The sequence below is a fragment of the Anomaloglossus baeobatrachus genome, chromosome 11 (genome assembly GCF_048569485.1).
Source record: "Anomaloglossus baeobatrachus isolate aAnoBae1 chromosome 11, aAnoBae1.hap1, whole genome shotgun sequence".
Lineage (NCBI taxonomy): Eukaryota > Metazoa > Chordata > Amphibia > Anura > Aromobatidae > Anomaloglossus > Anomaloglossus baeobatrachus.
Genome location: NC_134363.1, coordinates 184,189,142 through 184,212,216, shown reverse-complemented (window position 1 = coordinate 184,212,216; position 23,075 = coordinate 184,189,142). Strand labels below are relative to the sequence as shown.

The window sequence follows — 23,075 nt, the reverse complement described above, 5'->3', positions numbered from 1 at the left end:
CTTTCTCTTTGTGGACTGGATGGGTTGTTACTGACATCTGGTGATAAATGCATATCAACAGCACCTGTAGAAATAGATTTACTTTGAAAATTGTTGACCTGTTCAATACTGATTTCACCCACTGACAGTCATGGATGAAAGTGTAGGCACTAGAGATGAGCGAACCTGAGGTTCGGTGTCCATACCGAACACAGACTTTTTATAAAAAACAGAGTTTGGATTTGGCGTCCAGGTGCTTTACGTATGCAAACCACTTGCTCGAGCAGCGCTGTGCTTGGGTACATTTGGTGGTCGGCCCTGTGTTAGCCGCTTGCAGTGCTTGAATGGTTCACACTAGTGGTAACAACAGAGTGATCGGATATAGTGAGCACCAAACAAAAAATTCCTGCTTACCCTCCACGGAAGGGTTCTGTTCATGGCTGGTTGCATATGGACGGAGACCCGAACTGCCAATCAGTCCCAAACTGAACTTTTCTACACTCTGGCTGCACCCACCGAACCGAACTTCCACAGTTTCGCTCGTCACTAGTAGGCACCCTTGAAATTGTTCCAGAAAATAAAGTACTTCTCGCAGAAAATTATTGCAATTACACATGTGTAGTCATACATGTTTATTTGCTTTGTGTGTATTAGAAAGACAAAAACAAAAAAAAAATAGAGAAAAAACCCCAAACTGGACACAATTTCACACAAAACCTCCAAAATGGGAAGGTAAAAATTGTTGGCACATTTCCAAAATTGTTGGTAAACAACTTTGTTTCCAGCATGTGATCTCTTTCAAATTCACCTGTGGCAAGTAACATTCATGGGCAATATGAAACTCACACCTGAAACTAGATATAAAAGGGAGAAGTTCACTCAGTCTTTGCATTGTGTGTCTGTGTGTGCCACACTAAGCATGGAGAACAGAAAGAGGAGAAAAGAACTGTCTGAACACTTGAGAACCAAATATATCAACAATCTCAAGGTTACAAGTCCATCCTCAGAGATCTTGATGTTCCTTTGTCCAGAGTGTGCAACATAATCAAGACATTTACAACCAATAGCATTGTAGTTAATTCCCTGGATGTGGATGGCAAAACAAATTTGATGAAAGGTTGCAAAGCAGCATAGTCCTGATGGTGGATAAGTTCCACTCAAGTTCCTAATAAATTTAAACTGTCCTGCGGGCTCTAGGTGTATCAATGTCAGCGCAAACTATCTTTCCATACTGAATTAAATAAAACTGTCTGAGCACTTGAGAATAGAGATGTGCGGACCCATGGAAGTTCGGGTTCTGCAGGTTCAGACGTACTTTAGATAAGTTCTGTTCGGGACTTGAACCTCATTGGAAGTCACTGAGGCTCTCCACCCATATACAGCCAGCCATAAACAGCACACTGCTCGCTAGAGTGGTTTGCATACATAAAGCACCAGAATTGCAAACTCAAACGCTGATCGCTTTGTAAAGTTAGTCTACGGAACGAACACTGAACTTTATAATTTGTGTTCTCTCATCTCTACTTGAGAACCAAAATTGTTGACAAATATCAAAAAACTCAAGTCCATCTCCAGAGATCTTGATGTTCCTCTATCCATGGTGTGCAACATAATCAAGAAGCTTACAACCCATGGCACTGTAGCTAATCTTCCTGGACATGGATAGCAGAGCAAAATTGATCACAGGTTGCAATGCAGTATAATCCGGATGGTGGTTAAGCAGCTCCAAGCAAGTTCCGAAGAAAATCAAGCTGTTCTGAAGGCTCACAGTGCATTAGTATCAGAGCAAACTATCAGTCCACATTTGAAACAAATGCAATGGAGGAGACCCTGGAGGACCCCACTGCAGACACAGAGACATAAAGCTGGACTGCAGTTTGCCAAAATGTATGTGAGTAACCAAAATCCTTCTAGGAAAGATGAAACCAGGATAGAGCTATTTGGTAAAGCACATCATTCTGCTGTTTAATGAGAGGCCTACAAAAGAAAAGAACACATTATATACAGTCAAATGTGGTGGCGGTCAGAGATACTTGAGGGTTGTTTTGCTGCTTTTGGCACTGGATGCCTTGACTATGTGGAAGGCATCATGAAATCTGAAGATTACCAAAGTATTTTGGGTCGCAATGTAGTGTTCAGTGTCAGAAGTCTGGGTTTATGTCTTAGGTCATGGGTCTTCCAGCAGGACAATGAATCCAAACATACTTCAAGAAGCCCCCAGAAATGGATAGAAACAAAGCGCTGCAGAGTCCTGAAGTGGCAGCAATGAGTCAGGAGCTAAATCCCATCCAACACCTGTGGAGAGGGCTTAAAATTGCTGTTGGGAGAAGGCGCCTTTAAATATGAGAGACCTGGATCTGTTTATAAAGAGTCCAAATCTCCAGCTGAGAGGAGTAAGAAGCTTTGGATGGTTATAGAAAGCGATTGATTGCAGTTATTTATTCCAAAAGGTGAAACCAAACATTAAGTTGAGGGTACCAACAATTTTGACCCACCTATTTTTGGAGTTTTATGTGAAATTATGTCCAATTTGCCTTTTTTCTATTGTTAAAGTACACACAAAGGAAATATATATATATATCGCTTTCCTTGTCTAAATTAATTTTTCGGATCTGGATACATTTTTTGAGGGTAAGATACTGGCAAGTGTCACCATGAATATTTCAATTATTTACGCTTGCCATATGTTTGGACCGTGGTTGCTTGCACTGTGCGAGCAAATATGTAAGATGCCTAACAGGACAGTTCTTGAATATGTGCCGGTCACAACACACGTTTTCTTGTTATTCCATGAGGTTTTGGGGGTTTTTTAATCTAAAAAGGAATTATATGTGATTTAATATAGTCTTGTCTTTTATTCAGTTTTTCTTTAAGCCTGGTATTTTGATTTGGTACGTGGCTCTTCTTAAAGACACAGGAACAGGTTTCTAATATTCCAATAATCACTGAACAAAGGAACGGTCTTCAGCGGTGATGTCATTAGGGTTCAGTAACTAAGCAACCTCTTCTCCACCAATAGCGTTCACAGTTGATGCTGTCATACATTTCTTTCTTGCTATTTTTTTGTGAGGCCCGTACATTATCACGCTGTTACCTACTGTCTGTGATTACTGAAACATAATTTTAAGTATGAATTGTCACATTGGGATTAGAGAAATTTTCAAGGATTAAATAAAATCTTCCTAAAAGCGATAAATTCTGTAAATTAACAAGACGTTACTTACCTAAAGAATCCCTGGCTGCTGCCGCGCCGCCGTCTATGTGCCGTTTATACTCGTTGCCACTATAGCCAATCACTGGCCTCAGTGGTGACACAAGACCACTGCGGACAGTGACTGGCTGCAGCAAGGTCAGGTCTGCAGGGAGCACCAGAATGACAGGCAATTCATTGTGTAAATAATATCTATTTTGTTACTTTACAGCCTTGAAGAAAACTTTCATTGATTCTGCAAAACCTCTTGTCCACCCCTTAAGGGCCATTTGCACGCTGCGACATCGCTAACGATATATCGTCGGGGTCACGGTGTTTGTGACGCACATCCGGCGTAGTTAGCGAAATCGCAGCGTGTGACAGGCAGGAGTGACCTTAAACGATCGCAAAAGAGACAAAAATCGTTGGTATATGAGAGGTCGTTCATTTATCAAAAATCGTTGTCTGGCCAGTAGCGATGTTGTTCCTCGTTCCTGCGGCAGCACACATCGCTATGTGTGGCACCGCAGGAGTGACGATCATCTCCTTACCTCCGTCCACCGGTAATGAGGAAGGAAGGAGGTGGGCGGGATGTTACGTCCCACTCATCTCCGCCCCTCCTCTGCTATTGGACGACTGCCGTGTGACATCGCTGTGACGCCGCACGATCCGCCCCCTTAGAAAGGAGGCAGATCGCCGGCAAGAGCAACGTCGCAGGGAAGGTAAGTCCGTGTGACGGGTGTAAGCGATGTTGTGCACCACGGGCAGCGATTTGCCTGTGTCGCACAACCGACAGGGGCGGGTACGCTCGCTAGCGATATCGGTACCGATATCGCAGCGTGTAAAGTGGCCTTTACACCTAGATACTGATTCCATGGAATATGTTACAATAACGAGACAAGAACAAGTTCATAACAATGAAAATCCAGAGGGGACAATTTATATGAAAGACCATTTAATTGTTTATTGACAGGGCTGTGTAGCAGCAGATCACTGTGTAATCTGCAGCCCTAGAAAACTACAGAGCAGTCCTGCCGCAGTAATATTCACAGTTACAGTCCCTTTCCCTATGATTTCTCAGCTCATTCCTTAGGGATTCCTGCAACTTAAAGGAACTCTTCATACCTCTGCAGATACTGAAGGAACAATTGGTATCAAACTACAGTATAGTATGTTATTATGTAATTAAATAATCCAAATAGGGCTCGAGAAAAATATAATAAACTAATAATGATCTGAATGATAATTAAAAACAATAACATAATAAAACTAAAAGGTAATAATAAACTATAACAAGCAATGCATTAGGGACAAATCATTCAATTTTTTTCAAGGCAGCTTCTCCTCATGTCCAATTGTACGTTATAAGTGTAAAATGCAATAAAAAGGATGTGTTACTGTATAACATTACACATAACTGATGGAAAAAGAAAACGTGAGGAATGCTGCCGGATATCGTGGCGGGCAGGGAAGAGGAACAGCTCGGTATTGCTCTCTGCTGGTTGAGCATTGATGTTAGTTGCATTTTCCGAATAGTCAACTATTACAAAGATTGTACCTCCACTTTTTTTTGCTACATTTTCCTCCCAAGTAAACAAAAAGGAACAAAAAAAGCCCAAAACTTTACAGGACACATCACATAAAAAAAAAACCCATGAAATAACCAGGATGGCTTGTGGGTGACATGTTTTTTTATTTAGCAGATGTAACACAGCTTCTCTTATCTCCAGACAATTCTATAAGCGTATTTTCAGACCCTTTAGAAATCACAAAAAAAAAAAGCACCTCCCAAAGACAAGATCTGCAGTTTAAAACGTTTCTGGAGTGTTTAGGTCCGCACATTGCTCCCCCTCTCTTAAGATACTTGTGCATTAAACAGAAAGGGGGTCACTGCTGTGACGTGGACATGGGAGCCCTGTAAAATACGCAGATCAGGAGTGTGGTCCATGCATGTATGTTATGGATGAAGATTGCTCTGAAAAAATCAAATTGCACATACTCGCCCCCCAATGCTGCCTCACAGCTCTCTTCTCTTTCTCTTCAAGTCTGGTGAACACTTGACCATGTCACAAATGTGGCAACCATTGGTTTCATTGGTCACATTCCAACCAGGACATAACAATATGGGCTTTCTTACTTTTTTAATAGCGTATTTGGGTCATATGGCGATTCAAAAGAAAGGAGTAGAAAACCCATTGAAGCTCCATTTAATAATGCTAAAGATCATACTTTCTAAGCCCTGTACGCTCCTGCAAGGTGTGTTAGACCGTGTGTATATTTGTGTAAATTACATAAATGTAAAGTGTGTCTTTTATTAGAACGGGATATTCATCATTGTATGTATTTGGTTATCCATCAGTTCTGGAAATGACTCCAAGTTTTGTTTCCATTTTACTCAGGTCTCTGCTTTGTTGTTGGAACATTTGCTCCGACGGTGATTGAAAGCATTTCCGAGGAGAATGCGACGCTGCCTTGCCAGCACAAGCTGGGTCTGTTGGGAAACAATCTGGACATTGAGTGGCTGTCAAACAATTCGGATCATGGGCAGAAAGTGGTAAAGTCTTATCAGCGTCACATCATTTGTACAAAATGTTCATACATGAGAAAAACATTATTGCAACATCAGAGAATTGTGTGTGTAATTATATATATATATAAATTATATATATATAGATATATATATATAAATTATATAGATATATATATATAAATTATATAGATATATATATATAAATTATATAGATATATATCTATATATAGATATATCTATATATAGATATATATATATATATATATATATATATATAAATTATATATATATATATATATATATATATATATATATATATATATATATATATATATATATATATATATATAGAGATATATATATATATATATATATATATATAGAGATATATATATATATATATATATATATATATATATATATATATATATATAATATATATATATATATATATATATATATATATATATATATTTATATATATAGATATATATATATATATATATAATTTATATATATCTCTATATATATATATATATATATATATATATATATATATATATATATATATATATATATATATATATATATATATATATATATATATATATATATATATATATATATATATATATATATATATATATATATTTATAATATATATATATATAATTTATATATATATATATATAAATTATATATATATATATATAATTTATATATATATATATATATAAGCAGTACAAAGTGTATATGGCTGTGCTGTTCCAGCTACGGACTTTGTGTACATCCGGTCACAAAACAGAGCTACAAGCAGCAGATCATTGGTGCTGCTAAGTGTTAAACCCCAACAATCTATCATTGATGACCCATGCAGAGGAATGAAATTGAAAACAAAAGAAAAATGCACCATCTCCAAAATTCAGATGCACGTAGAATAAATTATAATCCAATATGTCCGAATTCATTTTGCATCCCAGCCTTTTTCAAGCATAAGAATGGTCATCACAGCCAAGTAGCATCTCATTTGTTGTAGAGTGACGTTCTTTACAGTCGCGGCTGTGAAGAACAATTGAAACCCAAGACCAAAACTGAACGTCATGAAAGACTGGTAATGAGGAGAGAACCCAAACTGTAAAGTTCAGAGTTTGTACCAAACACAGACTTTACAAAAAAAAAAAAAATAAAAAAAAAAATCGGTGTCCGAGTTCAAAGATCGGGTGCTCTTCGTATGCGGACCACTCGATCGAGCATCATGTGCTTGGGCATGCTCAGTCCAGTGCGAGCCATTTGCAGTCTCTGAATGGCTCTAACTTGGGATGAAAACAGAATTATTGGATGTAGCGTGTGCAAAAAAAAACCAAAACAAAAAAGAACGCCTTCTCCCAGAAATTCTCTGTTTATGGGTGGCTTTATGTGAATGGAGAGCCAACCTACCCAATCATCGACTTAGAATGGGGTTTGGGCTATGGGATCAAGTTCAGGTCAAACCCGGATCCTGATCTGACCTTTATCTGAAGTATGGTTGAAGCTGGCGAACCCAAACTTCCACGGGTCTGCTCATCTCTACTGATAATGGTTTCTAAATGATCAACCCAAAATATCAGTAAAAAAAAAATAAATAAATCAATATTTAAGACAAATGGGCAGATAACCATTCCAGAAAAGAAGCAAGTATTAACACGTAGAAGACAGAAAACACTGATGGAATTCGTAAATCACTTTCTTTGTTTTGGACAGGAGCTTTTTTGGGGTCACGTACAGCAATAGTAAAATGGTGCCGCCCTCACCGAGTGCCTAAAGGAGCCGCTCCCCCTGGCACATGTAGTTAGCATGACAGAATATGTAGTACTGCGCTGCACTGCCAATAGGACTCCGTTCACATCTGTATTGTGGCTTATATGAAAAGCAAAAATAACGACAGTCAGGTCCAACACATGTCAGCTACTAACTTCAGCTCTTTTGAGCAGATTCATCTCATGGTAGAGGTAAGTAAAACGGCACCAGTGGCACTAATCAATATGCTCATGCACAGCCACTGGCGCCATTTTTCTGAAGACTGCCAAGAGATTAATCTGCACAAGTGCCGACCGTGACCTGGACGGGACCAGCACAAAATCTGAATAAGGATGACGAAAAGACACGTAGAGGCAGCAGAGGCGCTGGGAAAGAGCTGAAGACCCTATCCACAGTCCCTCTAGTCTAGTCCAATGCACGAAGATATGAATAGAAAAAAACTTCAAACACAGATTAAAGAAAACATACAAAACAGATTTCTGGTATGATTTAAATCAGTATGATCGGGCCAATATGGCCCTGTCTGCTAATTACTTAATGCTAATGAAATGTTTGCTTTATGGGAACGGTTTATGACTTAAAAGTTTGTCATTTTACTTTGTACTTTTCAGATACTCAGCTACAGCGGAGGTCAAGTCTACGAAAATAGAGAACTCAAAGGCCGTTACAGCTTTGTTGCAGACTTCTTAACAGGCGATGCCACCATTTTTATAAGATCTCTGGAGCCCAATGATGCTGGACTTTACACATGCAAAGTGAAAAATGCTGGCCAGTATGCATGGAGTCTCGTCATCTTAAAGATATTAGGTAAGTACCTGAGCTAGAATGGGTTGGATCATAAACATGGAACGGCAGCCCAATATGTCACTACTAGCACGAAGAGCTGTAAATCTACTTTTCAGCATATTTCATTATTATACCACACCAAAGTCACCAAACTATCACCATAAGAATTATTTTCCACTTGTGATTCCTATGTGAGAATGTGATCCGATAATACATCGGATTGCACTATCACCAGTGCAAGACTATGGGGCAGTGTCCTCTTACCTTTTATTTCTCGCCATGAATCGTGCTCTCAGTGCAATCGCAGCATGCTGCATTTAGCAGCGAGTCTCGGCTCACACACCCCCATACAAGCCTATGGGAGCATGTGAAAAATCGCACTGCACTCGCATGTTATACAACTGCAGTGCGATATAGGCAGAGACAGACAGCGGAGGAGATGGGGAGAAAGTGCTCCCTCCCTCTTCTCCAAAGCTGTGATACGATCGCAAGATTGCATCACAGTTGCTTGACATTTGGCTGACACCGTAGCAGAGGGTCATTAGCATATCACTTCCAAGGCTCTCGCATCAGAAGCGGTACGCGAGTGGAAAAGAATCCTAAGTAAGTGTGTGGGAATAGTATGGTTAGCAAAAGAATTACATGCATAGGGATGTAGGTTAAAGGGTTATTTTCACAAAATCCTATTGACTAGGGGCTCTGGAGTCCCAAGAACAGTTCTCTACAGCCCCTTATTGAAAGGAGTATAGGTGCGCATGCTCGGCCTCTGCTCTATTTATTGTTAATGAGTCTGCGAATGTCAAGGACAGGGCTCAGCTTTCTCATATACAATTAATGGAATGAAGATGGAGGGCTGCAGAGGCCCATTCTTGGTGTTTCAGAGCCCAAAATATGACTACTTCCCTATTTACCTAGCTTCAACCTTGACACTTAGGCTGGGGATACGCAGGCTTTATTGTGAGTGAGTCGCATAACTCTCGGCTCCCGCTTTGCCGGATTGTAAGCCGAGTGTTATGCGAGTGTCATGCCACTGTGAAGCGATCCTGCGATCACAGCACAGCTGCGGAAGACAGGGCAGGCGCTGCGGAGGAGAGGGAGGGAATAATCTCCCCATCTCCTTCATAGTCAGGTGACGCGATTCTCGCTCTGCACTCGCGTTACACCGGTGTAATGCGAGTGCAATGCGATTTTTCTCTCGCACCCATAGACTTATATAGGTGCGAATGAAAAATTAAATTCCACCCGCAGCATGATGCGATTGCTTTCTCAGTCCGATTAGGGCTGAGAAACAAAAATTCGCTCATGGGAGCGGGACCATAGAGTAAAATTGGTTCAGGTGGAATGTGATTTTTATCGCATTCCACTCGCTTTGTTTTTCTCGCCATGTGTGCTTACTCTAATGGGGAACGTCCATCAAAATAATATTTGCAGGATTGAGGGCTGTTATTCTAGGTTTCTTCTGCCTTCACTAGCTCTCATGTACTGTCACAGCTTCATCACTATTTCCCCTTGTGTAGAAACGGATCATGCCCTTAATAACCTCGCCTCATATGTGCCGACATGGAGACTGAAGAGTGTGATCCGCCTTTCTTTGCAGATTATTCCTTGCTCTCTTGCACTAATTTTAACATGATATATACAGTATGATGCAAGATTAGACAGAATACAGATATACTGAATTCACTTTCCTTGCAGTGAAGCCCTCGGAGCCGGATTGCTGGATAGAAGGGGAACAGATAGTGGGGAGAAATGTCACACTGCACTGCAGGTCATCAGAGGGTTCACTGCCCATGAAATACTACTGGCAGCATCTGAAGCACCAGGAATACTCAGGATATCTACCAACGCGGCCTGGTAATAATTTCACATTTTTTTGTATCTATATTATCTTGTTTGTAAGACTTTTCTATCAGCACTAGAGGTCTGAATGAATGTGCTAATTGGTCAGATTTTAAAGTCACTGTAATTTAAACACACTTTGCATAAGTCAGTAAGTACATGGGAGCATAAGAAATTTTGTCATACATCTTATTAGAGAAATCTGTTTATTTCTCCATTTATGAGCCACTTCTCCACAGGCTTCCTGAACTCACCATCCTGAACTGTGTCTTCCTTAAGACAAGACGTACTGCGAGCATACTGAGGGCTCAGGTTACAGTTTGTAAGTGAAACCTATGGAGAGATGATCTGGAGGAGGATAAGGAAGAAGTAAAAGGCTATGTTCACACATTGCATCTTTCACTGCGTTTCTGAGGTCACAAAGATGCACCGAAATACATGCATTTCCTTCCCCCATCAAAGTCTATGAGATTTCTATTTTGCATCTTTTTTTGGCTGTGTTTTTGAAGACACAGCCAAGATGCAGCATGTCAATTATTTTTGCGTCTTGTCCATGCGTTTCGAAGGACTGGCAGATCAATCCCTAGCTGACACTGGGTTGGCGGGGGATTGTTCCCTGGTATCTGGCCAGATGCTGGTTCCCACAAAGTCTATGGGGACCAGAATCTGCCATAAAGGGGTAGCAGAAAGCGCTTCATACTTACTGAATCACCGGCGCGGCTGTCACACTGCTCCCGCGGCCGGTCATTCACTTCCCGGGCAACTCATTACCTTTATTAAATATGCACTGCTTCCCCCGCCCACCGGTGGCTGTGATTGGTTGCAGTCAAACAAGCCCCCACCCTGAGTGACAGCTGTCTGACTGCAACAAATCACAGACGCCGGTGGGTGGGTCTATAACGTATAGTAAAAGAAATACATTTTAAAAATTGGCGTAGGATCCCCCCATATTATGATACCAGCACAGATAAAGCCCAACAGTTGGGGGCTGGTATTCTCAGGCTGGGAATACCCATGGTTATTGGGAGCCCCCAGCCTAAAAATATCTGCCAGCAGCTGCCCGGAATTGCCACACCCATTAGATACGACAGTCCCGACACTTTATCCAGCTCTTCCAGATTGCCCTGGAGAGGTGGCAATTGGAGTATTGGTATATAGTTGCCACTAAGTTCTAGATTAGTCATGGCAGGTGTCTATGAGACACCCCCACTACTAATCTGTAAGTGAAAGTAAATAAAAACAAAACACCCACCAAAAAACCTCTCCAGGTTCGACATAATCCACATGAGGTCCCACGACGCTTCCAGCACTGCTACATATCTGAAGCTCACAGTGAGGGTCATAGAACAAGACTGCCCGCTGTGAGCTCCACGCACCAACTGAAGTGAGCCACGCGATAAGCGGTGACGTCACTCAAGTGAATTCCGGTCACAGAATCAGATCTGCAGCTGTGACAGCAAATCACCTGAGTGACGTCCCACTAGTCGTGCGACTCACTTCTGTCACTCTGGTGATTTGCTGTCACAGCTGCAGATCTGAATCTGTGACCGGAATTCACTTGAGTGACGTCACCGCTTATCAAGTGGTTCACTTCAGTTGCTGAGTGGAGCTCACAGCGGGCAGTCTTGTTCTATGGCCGCTCTCTGTGAGCTTCAGATATGTAGCAGTGCTGGAAGCGTCGTGGGACCTCATGTGGATTAAATCGGACCTGGAGGTGTGTTTGTGGGGCTAATAAAGTGGTGAAAGAGGGTGCTTTTTTTGTCTCTTATTCTACATAAAGCATTATTTTGGTGTTTGTATTTATTTCTTTTCACTTACAGATTAATGATGGGGCGGTGTCTCATAGACGTCTGCCATTACTAATCTAGGACTTAGAGGCAGCTGTGGGCTGTTATTAATGCCTTATTACTCCATTGCCACCAGACCAAGGCAACGGTAAGAGCTGGGTCCAGCATTAGAATTAGCACATCTTATGGATGCGCCACTTCCGGGGCGGCTGTGGGCTGCTATTGTTAGGCTGGAAAGGGACAAATAATCATGGCCCTTCCCACCCTAATAATATCAGTCCCCAGTTGTCTGCTGTACCTTGGCTTGTTTTAAAAGAATGGGGAGACCCCATGTCATTTAAAAACAAAAAAAAGTGGGGTCTCCTCTATTTTCCACAACCAGCCAAGGTACAGGAGACAGCTGAGGGTTGATGCCTGCTGGCCAAGCTAGCGATCCCTCTATCTATTGAGCTACACTGTTATTTAATTCTATCTATTCTTTATTATCTATTCTATATATTATTTATTTTGTTCTTTCTTTCTATTCTATATGTTCTATCTACCTATCTATTCTAGCTTTAAAAAACGCATTAACAAAAACGTGGCAAAAAAACGCGGCAAAACATTGTGCGTTTTTTGGGCTGCATTTTCTGTGACCACAGGAAAAAGATGCACTTAAGATGCACTCAGAAAAAAGATGCAGTGTGTGAACATAGCCTTAATCCCAGCACACCCACCATGCTGCAGGCTCTGTGTTTTATGTACATCCTGCAAGTGAAGCTCTGAGGCTGGCCGGATTGCTGAATCCAACTGTCCTCAGTCCTACTGTGCTTCTCCCATGCTGTAAGGGTAAACCAGCCTCTGCTAGCTGTATGGGAGAGTGATCAGTTCTGGTCAGTGAAGGGACCACGACACTGGCCAGGACTGTCAGACTTCAGGAACACACCAATCCCTGCAAAGCAGGGAGGCGGGGGTGTTGAGACGTGCATTTCTGAAGAAAAAGAATATAAGAATAACCCTTTAAGGAATATGTTAGACGAAGTTCACACATCATGGCCTAGTATCAGTATGTCTAAAATTAACTAATCATATAGGATCCTACACTTTATATAAAAAGGCACCTAAACAAACTTAATATTTAGTTACTGAAAGTCATCATGATACTCAGAAGCACAACTCTAAAAAACAGTGCACTCCTTTAGACTGATGCCTGTCTATAAGTTAAATTATCTGTCACAAGTACAATATACAAGTCTCATAGTGTAATCACAACATGCCTCATGTAAGTCTTATTTCCTTGTGCCCTAGGATCTCCTCAGCAACTGTTTTTGCAAAACGTCAGTAAAGCAGACAATGGCTCGTACCGCTGTATTGTATCAAATCAAGCTGGAAACCGGATATGTTATGTACACTTGACAGCTCAGAGTAAGTAGAAACTTTCAGAAAGTGAAGGCAACACACTTACATTTGGTTTCCCTTACATAAAAAAACCCAAACTCTTAATAAAAATTAAAATACAGTACTTCAGAAATAAAAAAACATTACTTATCCTATACTGATCCTGGGTTATATCCTGTATTATACTCCAGAGCTGCACTCACTATTCTGCTGGTGCTGTCACTATGTACATACATTACATTACTGATCCTGAGTTACCTCCTGTATTATACTCCAGAGCTGCACTCACTATTCTGCTGGTGCGGTCACTGTCTATATACATTACATTACCTATTCTGTACTGGATCCTGAGTTATAGCCTGTATTATATTCCAGAGCTGCACTCACTATTCTGCTGGTGCAGTCACTGTGTACATACATTACATATCCTGTACTGATCCTGGGTTGCATCCTGTATTATACTCCAGAGCTGCACTCACTATTCTGCTAGTGCTGTCACTATGTACATACATTACTGATCCTGAGTTACATCCTGTATTATACTCCAGAGCTGCACTCACTAATCTGCTGGTGCAGTCACTGTGTACATACATTACATTACTGATCCTGAGTTACCTCTTGTATTATACTCCAGAGCTGCACTCACTATTCTGCTGGTGCAGTCACTGTGTACATACATTACATTACTGATCCTGAGTTACATCCTGTATTATACTCCAGAGCTGCACTCACTATTCTGCTGGTGCGGTCACTGTCTATATACATTACATTACCTATCCTGTACTGATCATGAGTTATATCCTGTATTAAAATCCAGAGCTGTACTCACTATTCTGCTGGTGCAGTCACTGTGTACATACATTACATATCCTGTACTGATCCTGGGTTGCATCCTGTATTATACTCCAGAGCTGCACTCACTATTCTGCTGGTGCAGTCACTGTGTACATACATTACATTACTGATCCTGAGTTACATCCTGTATTATACTCCAGAGCTGCACTCACTATTCTGCTGGTGCAGTCACTGTGTACATACATTACATTACTGATCCTGAGTTACATCCTGTATTATACTCCAGAGCTGCACTCACTATTCTGCTGGTGCGGTCACTGTCTATATACATTACATTACCTATCCTGTACTGATCATGAGTTATATCCTGTATTAAAATCCAGAGCTGTACTCACTATTCTGCTGGTGCAGTCACTGTGTACATACATTACATATCCTGTACTGATCCTGGGTTGCATCCTGTATCATACTCCAGAGCTGCACTCACTATTCTGCTGGTGCAGTCACTGTGTACATACATTACTGATCCTGAGTTACATCCTGTATTATACTCCAGAGCTGCACTCACTATTCTGCTGGTGCGGTCACTGTCTATATACATTACCTATCCTGTACTGATCATGAGTTATATCCTGTATTAAAATCCAGAGCTGTACTCACTATTCTGCTGGTGCAGTCACTGTGTACATACATTACATATCCTGTACTGATCCTGGGTTGCATCCTGTATTATACTCCAGAGCTGCACTCACTATTCTGCTAGTGCTGTCACTATGTACATACATTACTGATCCTGAGTTACATCCTGTATTATACTCCAGAGCTGCACTCACTATTCTGCTGGTGCAGTCACTGTGTACATACATTACGTTACTGATCCGGAGTTATATCCTGTAGTATACTCCAGAGCTGCACTCACTATTCTGCTGGTGCAGTCACTGTGTACATACATTACTTATCCTGCACTGATCCTGAGTGAGTGCAATGGTGAGTGATTCTATTTACGTGACTGTTGCAGCAAATCACAGTCCTGAGCAATCAGGTGACCAACGAAAGAGATCACCACGAGCTGCACCACTGGTCTGTGGTGAAGACAATGGGGGGTGGGGAGTACAAATCACTATTCTAATGTTACAATTTTAGCTATAATTCTGATCATTATCAGATGCTACTTCCTTGGATTAAAATAATATTTCTGTTTCACAGCTCCAACCAATGTGGCGTTTCTGGCAGGGGTCACCTGTGGCTCGGTAGGTGGGGTGCTATTCCTAGTTCTACTCTGCTGGTACCTGTTTCGAAAGAAAGAGCTCAAGAAAAGGGAAGAAGATGAGTTCCTGAACGAAATTAGGTAATAATAGGGGATGGTGAAATATAGTCTCTCGTATTCTGATCTGACTGCATAAAGCCCAAAGTGGCTGCACTACAAACATTGTGCTAATTGTCTGTGACATCTTGTTTTATTGTACACTTGTGGACTCAAACCAGCGCCTCTTTAGCTCTTGTAATACAGGGTATATCAGGACATGCTGGGAGCTGAAGTTTTGCCACAGTTCAAGAACCACAGGGTAGAAGACCAGTGCTATAGTCTGTGCAGTCAAGTAATGTATTCTTTTGACTATTATAGGGAGGATGCAGAAGCACCTAAAGCCCGCCTAATGAAACCTGGGTCATCATCCTCAGGGTCCAGAAGCTCTCGCTCAGGTTCCTCATCTACTCGGTCCACAACCAACAGTGCCTCTCGTAGCCAACGAACGCTCTCAACACAGGAAACAGCTCATGGGGACTCAAGGCATCACTGCTTGGAGCAAATATAAGGAAGAAAAGCGGAGACGTGCTATTAAAGGCATAAGATCTTAAAGAAAAAAATAAAAAGAATGTATGTGTCCTTTGTGCCACCGGGTTAAAGACGCTGGGCCTCATGCTTGGACAAGCTTTCCTAGGAGGTCTTCTTCACGTACAGTTTAAATCCTTACAGACTACACATTTGGGTTCTTCATCGGTAGCGTTCGCACCTTTTCAATAAACAGGCGTAACAACTGCAAAGTGAATTGAAGACGCCATTCAGATTTCTAACCGAACATGTAATAGGAATTATAGGAAGAACCTGAACTCTAAAAGGGAATGTGAATACAAGTTCTCCAGATGGTAAAGGCTTCACGTTATGAACAGTTCTGGAAATGATTACATTAATTACCACGAACTATGTAGCAATGTGAATTGTTTTGTAAGGGAAAACTTCCAAATACTTTACGGTGAAGGTACGAAATAATGTTTGACAAAACTGTCGTTCTATGAGGGAGATATTTTTGTATATTGTTATCATTTTGACTGTGTGAATTTTAATGTTCTGTAAAGCAGAAATGTCAATGGTTGAATTGCCCATAGACACTTCCAATCTGGTTAAGACGCCTTACAGCTAGAACGGTCTTTTCTTCTAGTCTCAGTAGAGTTACCTTATATCTTGTGGTCAATCGCACTCTAGCAGGAGCCAAAAAGTCATTACAGCAGGTTACCCCCAACTTTTGGCTTTCTGGCTGCTGTAAAACTAAACTCTCATTATTCCCCGACAGCATGGGGCTGTCAAAGAGTAAACTGGGAGTTGTAGTTTTGCAGTAGCTGGAGAGCTACAGGTTGGGGAACGCTGCAATACAGCAGCACTACATAAATTGCCAACAGCCAGTGATCACGCAAAATGTTTCTTGTGCCTCTTCAATGTCACTGAATGCCCGTAATTAAGAGGCAATCTGATAAAACCCATCTCATCAGAAATGTCACCAGTAGTAATTCATTGTAGAAAGTGAATACCTCTCTGGGTGAAGAAGACATGGTGATAGTAACTGCTGCGGCACCTTTCCTAAATGCGGTTATGGTGGTAGTAAGACATTCTTATACCCTATAAAAAGCCAAGAGACTGAGAGCAAGAGGTAGGAGTAAATGGAAAACTATTTTTTAACCAAGCCACTGCAATAATTAATAATATTCTGTATATGCTAAAGGGCTTAGTTCTCTCATCAGGTGTGAAATTAGGTACGAATTAAAATGATCCCCCGGCTGTCTGCCTCCAACACAAACTAAATCTATATAAAAAAAAGTCCATTTACAGGTAGCAATATTTATATGAAATTGGTACAACTGTAAGATGCAAATTACTCTGAGCGACAATCCTTAGACTCTCCTATCATAGTACTAATATGACCATTAACACGTATAATTAACCCAAACATCTGCTATAGATGTACGTGGCATGTGGGGTGCAGGCTCAGGAGCTGTGCCCACTCCACACACATGGTGCTGGCTATACTATACAGTGAGTATCCACAGCAGTGACCAGAGTTAGCTCCAATCGCTGCTGGTTATTCCCTTCAATGCCACAGTCAATCACTGGCCACGGCATTTAATTAGTGCAATCTTCGTGGCCTGCTGATTTGGACTCCTAATTTGCAGCTTCGGGAATTGACACCCTTTTTTATCAATAAAATTTAGGAAATTTAAAAAGTAAAAAAAAAAGTGAACATATTTGGTATTGCATCTTTTGTGATATACCGATCTATGACAATATATTATTATTTATCCTTTACAGCTAATGGTGTAAAGCAAAAAAAAAAAATAGTCATTATAATTAAAATGCTAGGAATTGAATTTTTGCCATGCATACCCCCAAAAATACAGTACAATATGAAGTGAGCAATATGAAGTTGTTTTCACTCTCAATGTGGCATAAAAAAACACCCTATTAGCATTATATATATATATATATATATATATATATATATATATATATATATATATATATATATATATATATATATATATATATATATATATATATATATATATATATATATATATATGTGGAGGATACCGGGCACCGCTGATCCCTGTATGGCTGACAAAGCTGTGCTTTCAGGCAGGTGGAGACCTGGGTGCGTGTCCCAAAGCAAAGGCGATACAAGATCCACAATGAAGAGATGAAAGGTCGCACTCCAAAGGTCGAATAAAATATTTTTCTTTTTATTCCACGATCACATCAGGGGTACAGGTAGTGAGGGAGGATGAGGGTGTGCCTGTACCTGCACCCTGATGTGATCGTGGAATAAAAAGAAAAATATTTTATTCGACCTTTGGAGTGCGACCTTTCATCTCTTCATTGTGAATATATATATATATATATATAAAAAGCCCTCACAAAAATAAGTAACAGCTGTCAGAAAATAGCAATAAAGCTAATTTTATTTTCATAAATTATTTTATTTTTACAAATTACTATTTATTTTTACAAATTACTAAAAAAATTTTAACCACTAAAATATATTTTAAGAAACAATACAGGTTTGGTATTGTGTTACCAGATAATTTTATGTATGTTTTTCTGCAGTATGAAGGTCATAGAAACCGAACCCCGTCCCCTCCCTTAGAAACCCTCATACAGCAATGCTGACAGAAGAATTAAAAAAAAAAAAAAGTCTCTTGGAAAAAGGGAAGAAAAAAAATTAAAGTTCAAAAACCAATACAGACCCCAGCAGGAAGGGGTTAAATTATATCTCACAAAGCAAAATGATCAATTCCACCAATAAATCGTTCACCATGGAAATGCTGCTCTTCCAGTAGAGGATGTCTGCCAGGCAGCAAACAAAATAAAACAAAAAAAAAACAAAACATTTTTGTTTTCCAGCAGATTACCAGTGTTTTGCAATACGGTTTTTGGCCATCTGGTAGAGATCCATATGGTTCGCCAGTCCTGGCATGGGACTGAAAACTGCATTCTGAAATTTCTGTAATTTACGCCAAGAACATGGGCTGTTTTGCTAAGTACTGCGCAGCCGCTATCAGAGAAATAACAATTGTTCTTCTTCCAGTTGTATCAATAGCTGCTACATTTCAATGGGCCTCACGTGTGGTCAGTTGTAGACGGGGACAGAACAGGTACTTGTGGAAATGTTTACACATACAGCTGGCTTATGGAGGTTTAACGCTTTTATGTAGCTGATAACCGCAAAAATTATTTACGTATCCAGCCTATCTCGTACCTCAGTCTAAAGGATGTCCAGCTGTTTCTATGAAAGAACTGTAAAATAAGCCATAAAGTAGGTCAGCGATGAACCATTTAGTCCATTGCGATGAATAAATATTGCAGATGGTTTTTGCTATAAAATTTTTGCTACTAAATAGAAAAAAAAAGGGCGATGACCCACAGTGAATAGTAGAATAAGTGTAGAAACGTATTTTACCATCTACCTTTATCCAAAAAAATAATCTGTGTACATTTGTACCAGTTCTGGTATCTAACATGGCTAAACCTATTAGGGTATGTGCACACGTTGCTTTTTTTTCCGCGCGGAAAAAAACGCACCCTCTGGCAGAGGGGAGAATTGTAAACAATGCTTTTTGACAAACAACGCATCGAATACGCATGCGTTTTTCATGCGTTTTTTTAGGTGCGTTTTTTAAGACTTGTCAGTGTTAATAAAGTTGGTTGAACACAGACCTTTGGAAAAAAAAACCTGTGATGTCATTTCCTTCTCCACATTCTGTTTGGATAAATGGGAGGGCTTGGAATGGAAGGAGCACCATTTGAATTTTGGAAAAGTTGAAATAAACTTCGCGCACCAAGCCCCTTAGGTACCTATACGTCAGAAAACCCCCACAAGTGACCCCATTTTGGAATCTGCACCCATCAAGGATTTTATTCAGGAGTATATTAAGCATTTTGAATCCACAGCTACTTCACCCAAAATGTTGCTGTAGCAACAATAGTCTCACTTTTAGGCCCGTTTCACTCGTCAGTGAAAAACACTGACGTTTTTCACTGGCGTGTAAAACACGCACATGTCCCTCCGTGTGCCGTGAATCACGGCACACACGGGTTGTCTAAGTGCAATCCGGGCTCCGTTCTCCGTGGCCCGTGATTGCACTTAGAGATTAACTCACCTGCACCAGCTCCCGCTCTCCATGGTGCTGATCGCTCCCACGGTGCAGCATCCGGCCGGCGCTGACCCCCGCAGCAGCTGCTTCCGGGTCGGCTGTGTCGTGCATCATGAATATGCGCGACAATAATGAGCCGGCTCAGAAGCAGCAAGCTGCACGGGCTGCAGAGGACATCGCTGGACGCCGGGTGAGTTAAAATGATTTTTATTTTAAAAGCACGTTTTTTTCTGGCACGTGTTTCACGGATCACACCACTGCGTGGTCCGTGGAACATCAGTGATGCCAGAAAAAAATGGACATGTCTCCGTGCGGCAATCACGCACACGCGGGTACGCCGCATGGAGACACGTGCAGTGAAAAATCACTGATGTGTGAGCAGACCCATTCATTATAATGGGTCTGCGTATGTCAGTGATCCTGGTACGTTTAAAAAAAAAAGCACAAACGTACCAGAATCACTGACGTGTGAAAGGGGCCTAAGGCTATGTGGCCATGATCCAGCGACACGGCGTCTAGTACAGTGTCAGCCTTCCTGCAGCTGCCCATGCCCACGATTTGGGTTCAGGCTGCTGTGGAGCTCTATGCTACCTGCAGAGAACACTCTCGTCTCCGCAGCATAAATTGACATGCTGAGGCTCGGGAAGCCACGCTACCGGTCAGTTTATGCTGCGGAGAAAAGAAGCACAGTGGGCATGGGATCTCCAAAAATCCTTCCACTGTGCTTCTACTGCACAACGCAGCGTTATGGACGCAGGGAAAACACTCAGCGCCCATAACGCTGCAAACCCCGATTGTGGACACACAGCCTAAAAAGCGTCAATGGATGAAGGGATGTCAAATATATAGAACGTCCCACCCCCGCCTGCATATTCTAAGCTGGCACCTTTAGTACCTTTCATGTGGCACTAAAGGGTGCCTAGCTTAGTATTTATCCAATTAAAAAAAAAAATAAAAAAATGAAAAAAATGGCGTGGGGTCCCCCCTATTTTTGATAGCCAGTCAGGGTAAAGCAGACAGCTGTAGCCTGCAAACCACAGCTGGCAGCTTCATCTTGGCTGGTGATCAATTTGGAGGGCTCCCCAGGCTTTTTTTTTTTATTTATAAATAAAGAATAAAAAAAAAAAAATAACGTTGGGTCCCCCCAAATTAGATCACCAGCCAAGGTGAAGCTGACAGCTGGGGTCTGGTATTCTCAGGGTGGGAAGAGCCATGGTTATTGGACTCTTCCCAGCCTAAAAATAGCAGGCCGCAGCCGCCCCAGAAGTGGCGCATCCATTAGATGCGCCAATCCTGGCGCTTCGCCCCAACTCATCCCGCGCCCTGGTGCGTTGGCTAACGGGGTAATAAATGGGGTTGATACCAGATGTGTAATGTCACCTGGCATCAAGCCCAGCAATTAGTGATGTCACGGCGTCTATCAGACACCCGACATAACTAATTGACAGTAAACAAAAGCAAAAAAAGACAACAAAATTTTTTTTATTAGAAAAAACACTCCCCAAATCATTCCCTTGTTCTCCAATTTAATAAAAAAAAATGGGTCCGCAGAAATCCATTTGGATGTCCCACGTCGCCTCTAGACCTTCTAGAATATGGGGGCACGTTCAGGGAACGTATTCCCCATTTTCTAGGAGGGCAGACCCTCCATTTGAGGAGAGTGGGTGCAAAAATCTGCACCCACTCTCCCCGGGTCACAGCTGCAGACTGCGAGCAGCAGCAGCAGCAGCAGCCAGCGCAGCTCTCTGAACACTGTGCTGGCTGTCAGCTGATCTGCTCATGTGACCGGCCAGCGTGCACTGTGAAGGAGGAGGGGGCCGCGGGGGATCAGCGCTGCGACCGGACAGGTATGTATGACACCGGAGGGAATAGGGGGTGAACGGGCAGGGCCTGGGTGCATTTTTCTGTCGCATGTCTCAAGGCACATGCGACAGATAACATAGGAGCAGGGCGGCCGGTGCGCTACTGTGCGCGCGGCCATGTTGGATTTTCGGGAGGGGGGTCGGGGGTCGGGGCGGGCACTTTGGCGACACCGGGGGCTTTGCCAGGAAGTGAGGTCAACAGGAAGCCTCTTGACCTCACTTCCAGGTAAATGCCTGCGTTCTGGCGTGCCGACAAAGGCCGCGGACCGCAACAAAAAAGCAGGTCCATGCGGTGTAGCTGCGTTCTGACCCCACATCATTGATTTCAATGGGGGAGAGAACGCAGCCACAACGCACAAAAGAAGTGACATGCTGCTTTTCTTTCCGCACCGATTTTTGGCATCCAAAACGCTGCGGAAAGAAACGCAGCATGTGCACTGATTTTTCAGCTTTCCCATACACTTTGCTGGGAAAGCTGAACGCATGCAATTTGCCACTGAAACGCTGGGGTTCAAAACGCAGCGTTTCTGCGGTAAAAAACGCAACGTGTGCACACAGCCTTAGTAGAGTCTGGTCCAAGAACTGTTTCATATCTATTTACCACTATGGTTGTACTCTCATGGTTTTTGGGGAAAAAAACCCCCAAAAAGTTATTGTTGACAATTAATGTTATTTTTACTTATGATTACAAGATGTACAGAATGGCTCCGGTACTGCAAGGTATACATTATGAAGTTGGTATGTGATCATAACCAGTATCCCAAGGACTATTTAATTTTGAGGTGCTATACCCAAAGTTTAAGTGCTATATCCATCATACATATTCAGGTTAAGCAATAATGCTGAATTATGTTAGAAGTGCCCACTGTTTTGTAATTATTTTAACCTAATCCTGTTTAATTTGGTAAAAGATAAAAGAGCGCGCTTCATATGGGATAGATTAGAGAGGGTAAAAGTAAATTTATAGTGTTTGAGTGCAATGGAAAGTATTAGGCTATGTGCACACAGTGCGTTTTTCGCGGCGTTTGTGTGTGTTTTTCGGGTGCATTGTTGGCCTCAAAACTGCATGACTTTGCTTCCCCAGCAAAGTCTGAGTTTTCATTTTTGCTGTCTGCACAAAACTTTATTTTTAAGCTGTGTTTTTTTAGCTTAAAGAAAAAAATGGACATGTCAATTCTTTCATGCGTTTTTCTGCGTTTTCCCCCCATGCA

General features: G+C 41.5%; 1 protein-coding gene and 1 long non-coding RNA gene across 2 annotated transcripts in view; one reads left to right on the top strand and one right to left on the bottom strand.

Annotated features, from left to right (window-relative positions):
* The window catches only part of CLMP (CXADR like cell adhesion molecule), a 131,756-nt gene extending 113,941 nt beyond the window's left edge, over positions 1 to 17,815 (top strand). The window contains exons 2-7 of the mRNA XM_075327996.1: positions 5,569 to 5,723; positions 8,108 to 8,303; positions 9,978 to 10,136; positions 13,196 to 13,312; positions 15,287 to 15,428; positions 15,705 to 17,815. Of these exons, the coding sequence (XP_075184111.1) occupies positions 5,569 to 5,723; positions 8,108 to 8,303; positions 9,978 to 10,136; positions 13,196 to 13,312; positions 15,287 to 15,428; positions 15,705 to 15,894 (959 nt within the window). The 3' untranslated portion in view covers positions 15,895 to 17,815. The remainder of the gene's footprint in view (positions 1 to 5,568; positions 5,724 to 8,107; positions 8,304 to 9,977; positions 10,137 to 13,195; positions 13,313 to 15,286; positions 15,429 to 15,704) is intronic.
* Positions 1 to 23,075, bottom strand: part of LOC142256361 (uncharacterized) — a 243,463-nt gene that overhangs the window by 163,590 nt on the left and 56,798 nt on the right. The window lies entirely within an intron of this gene.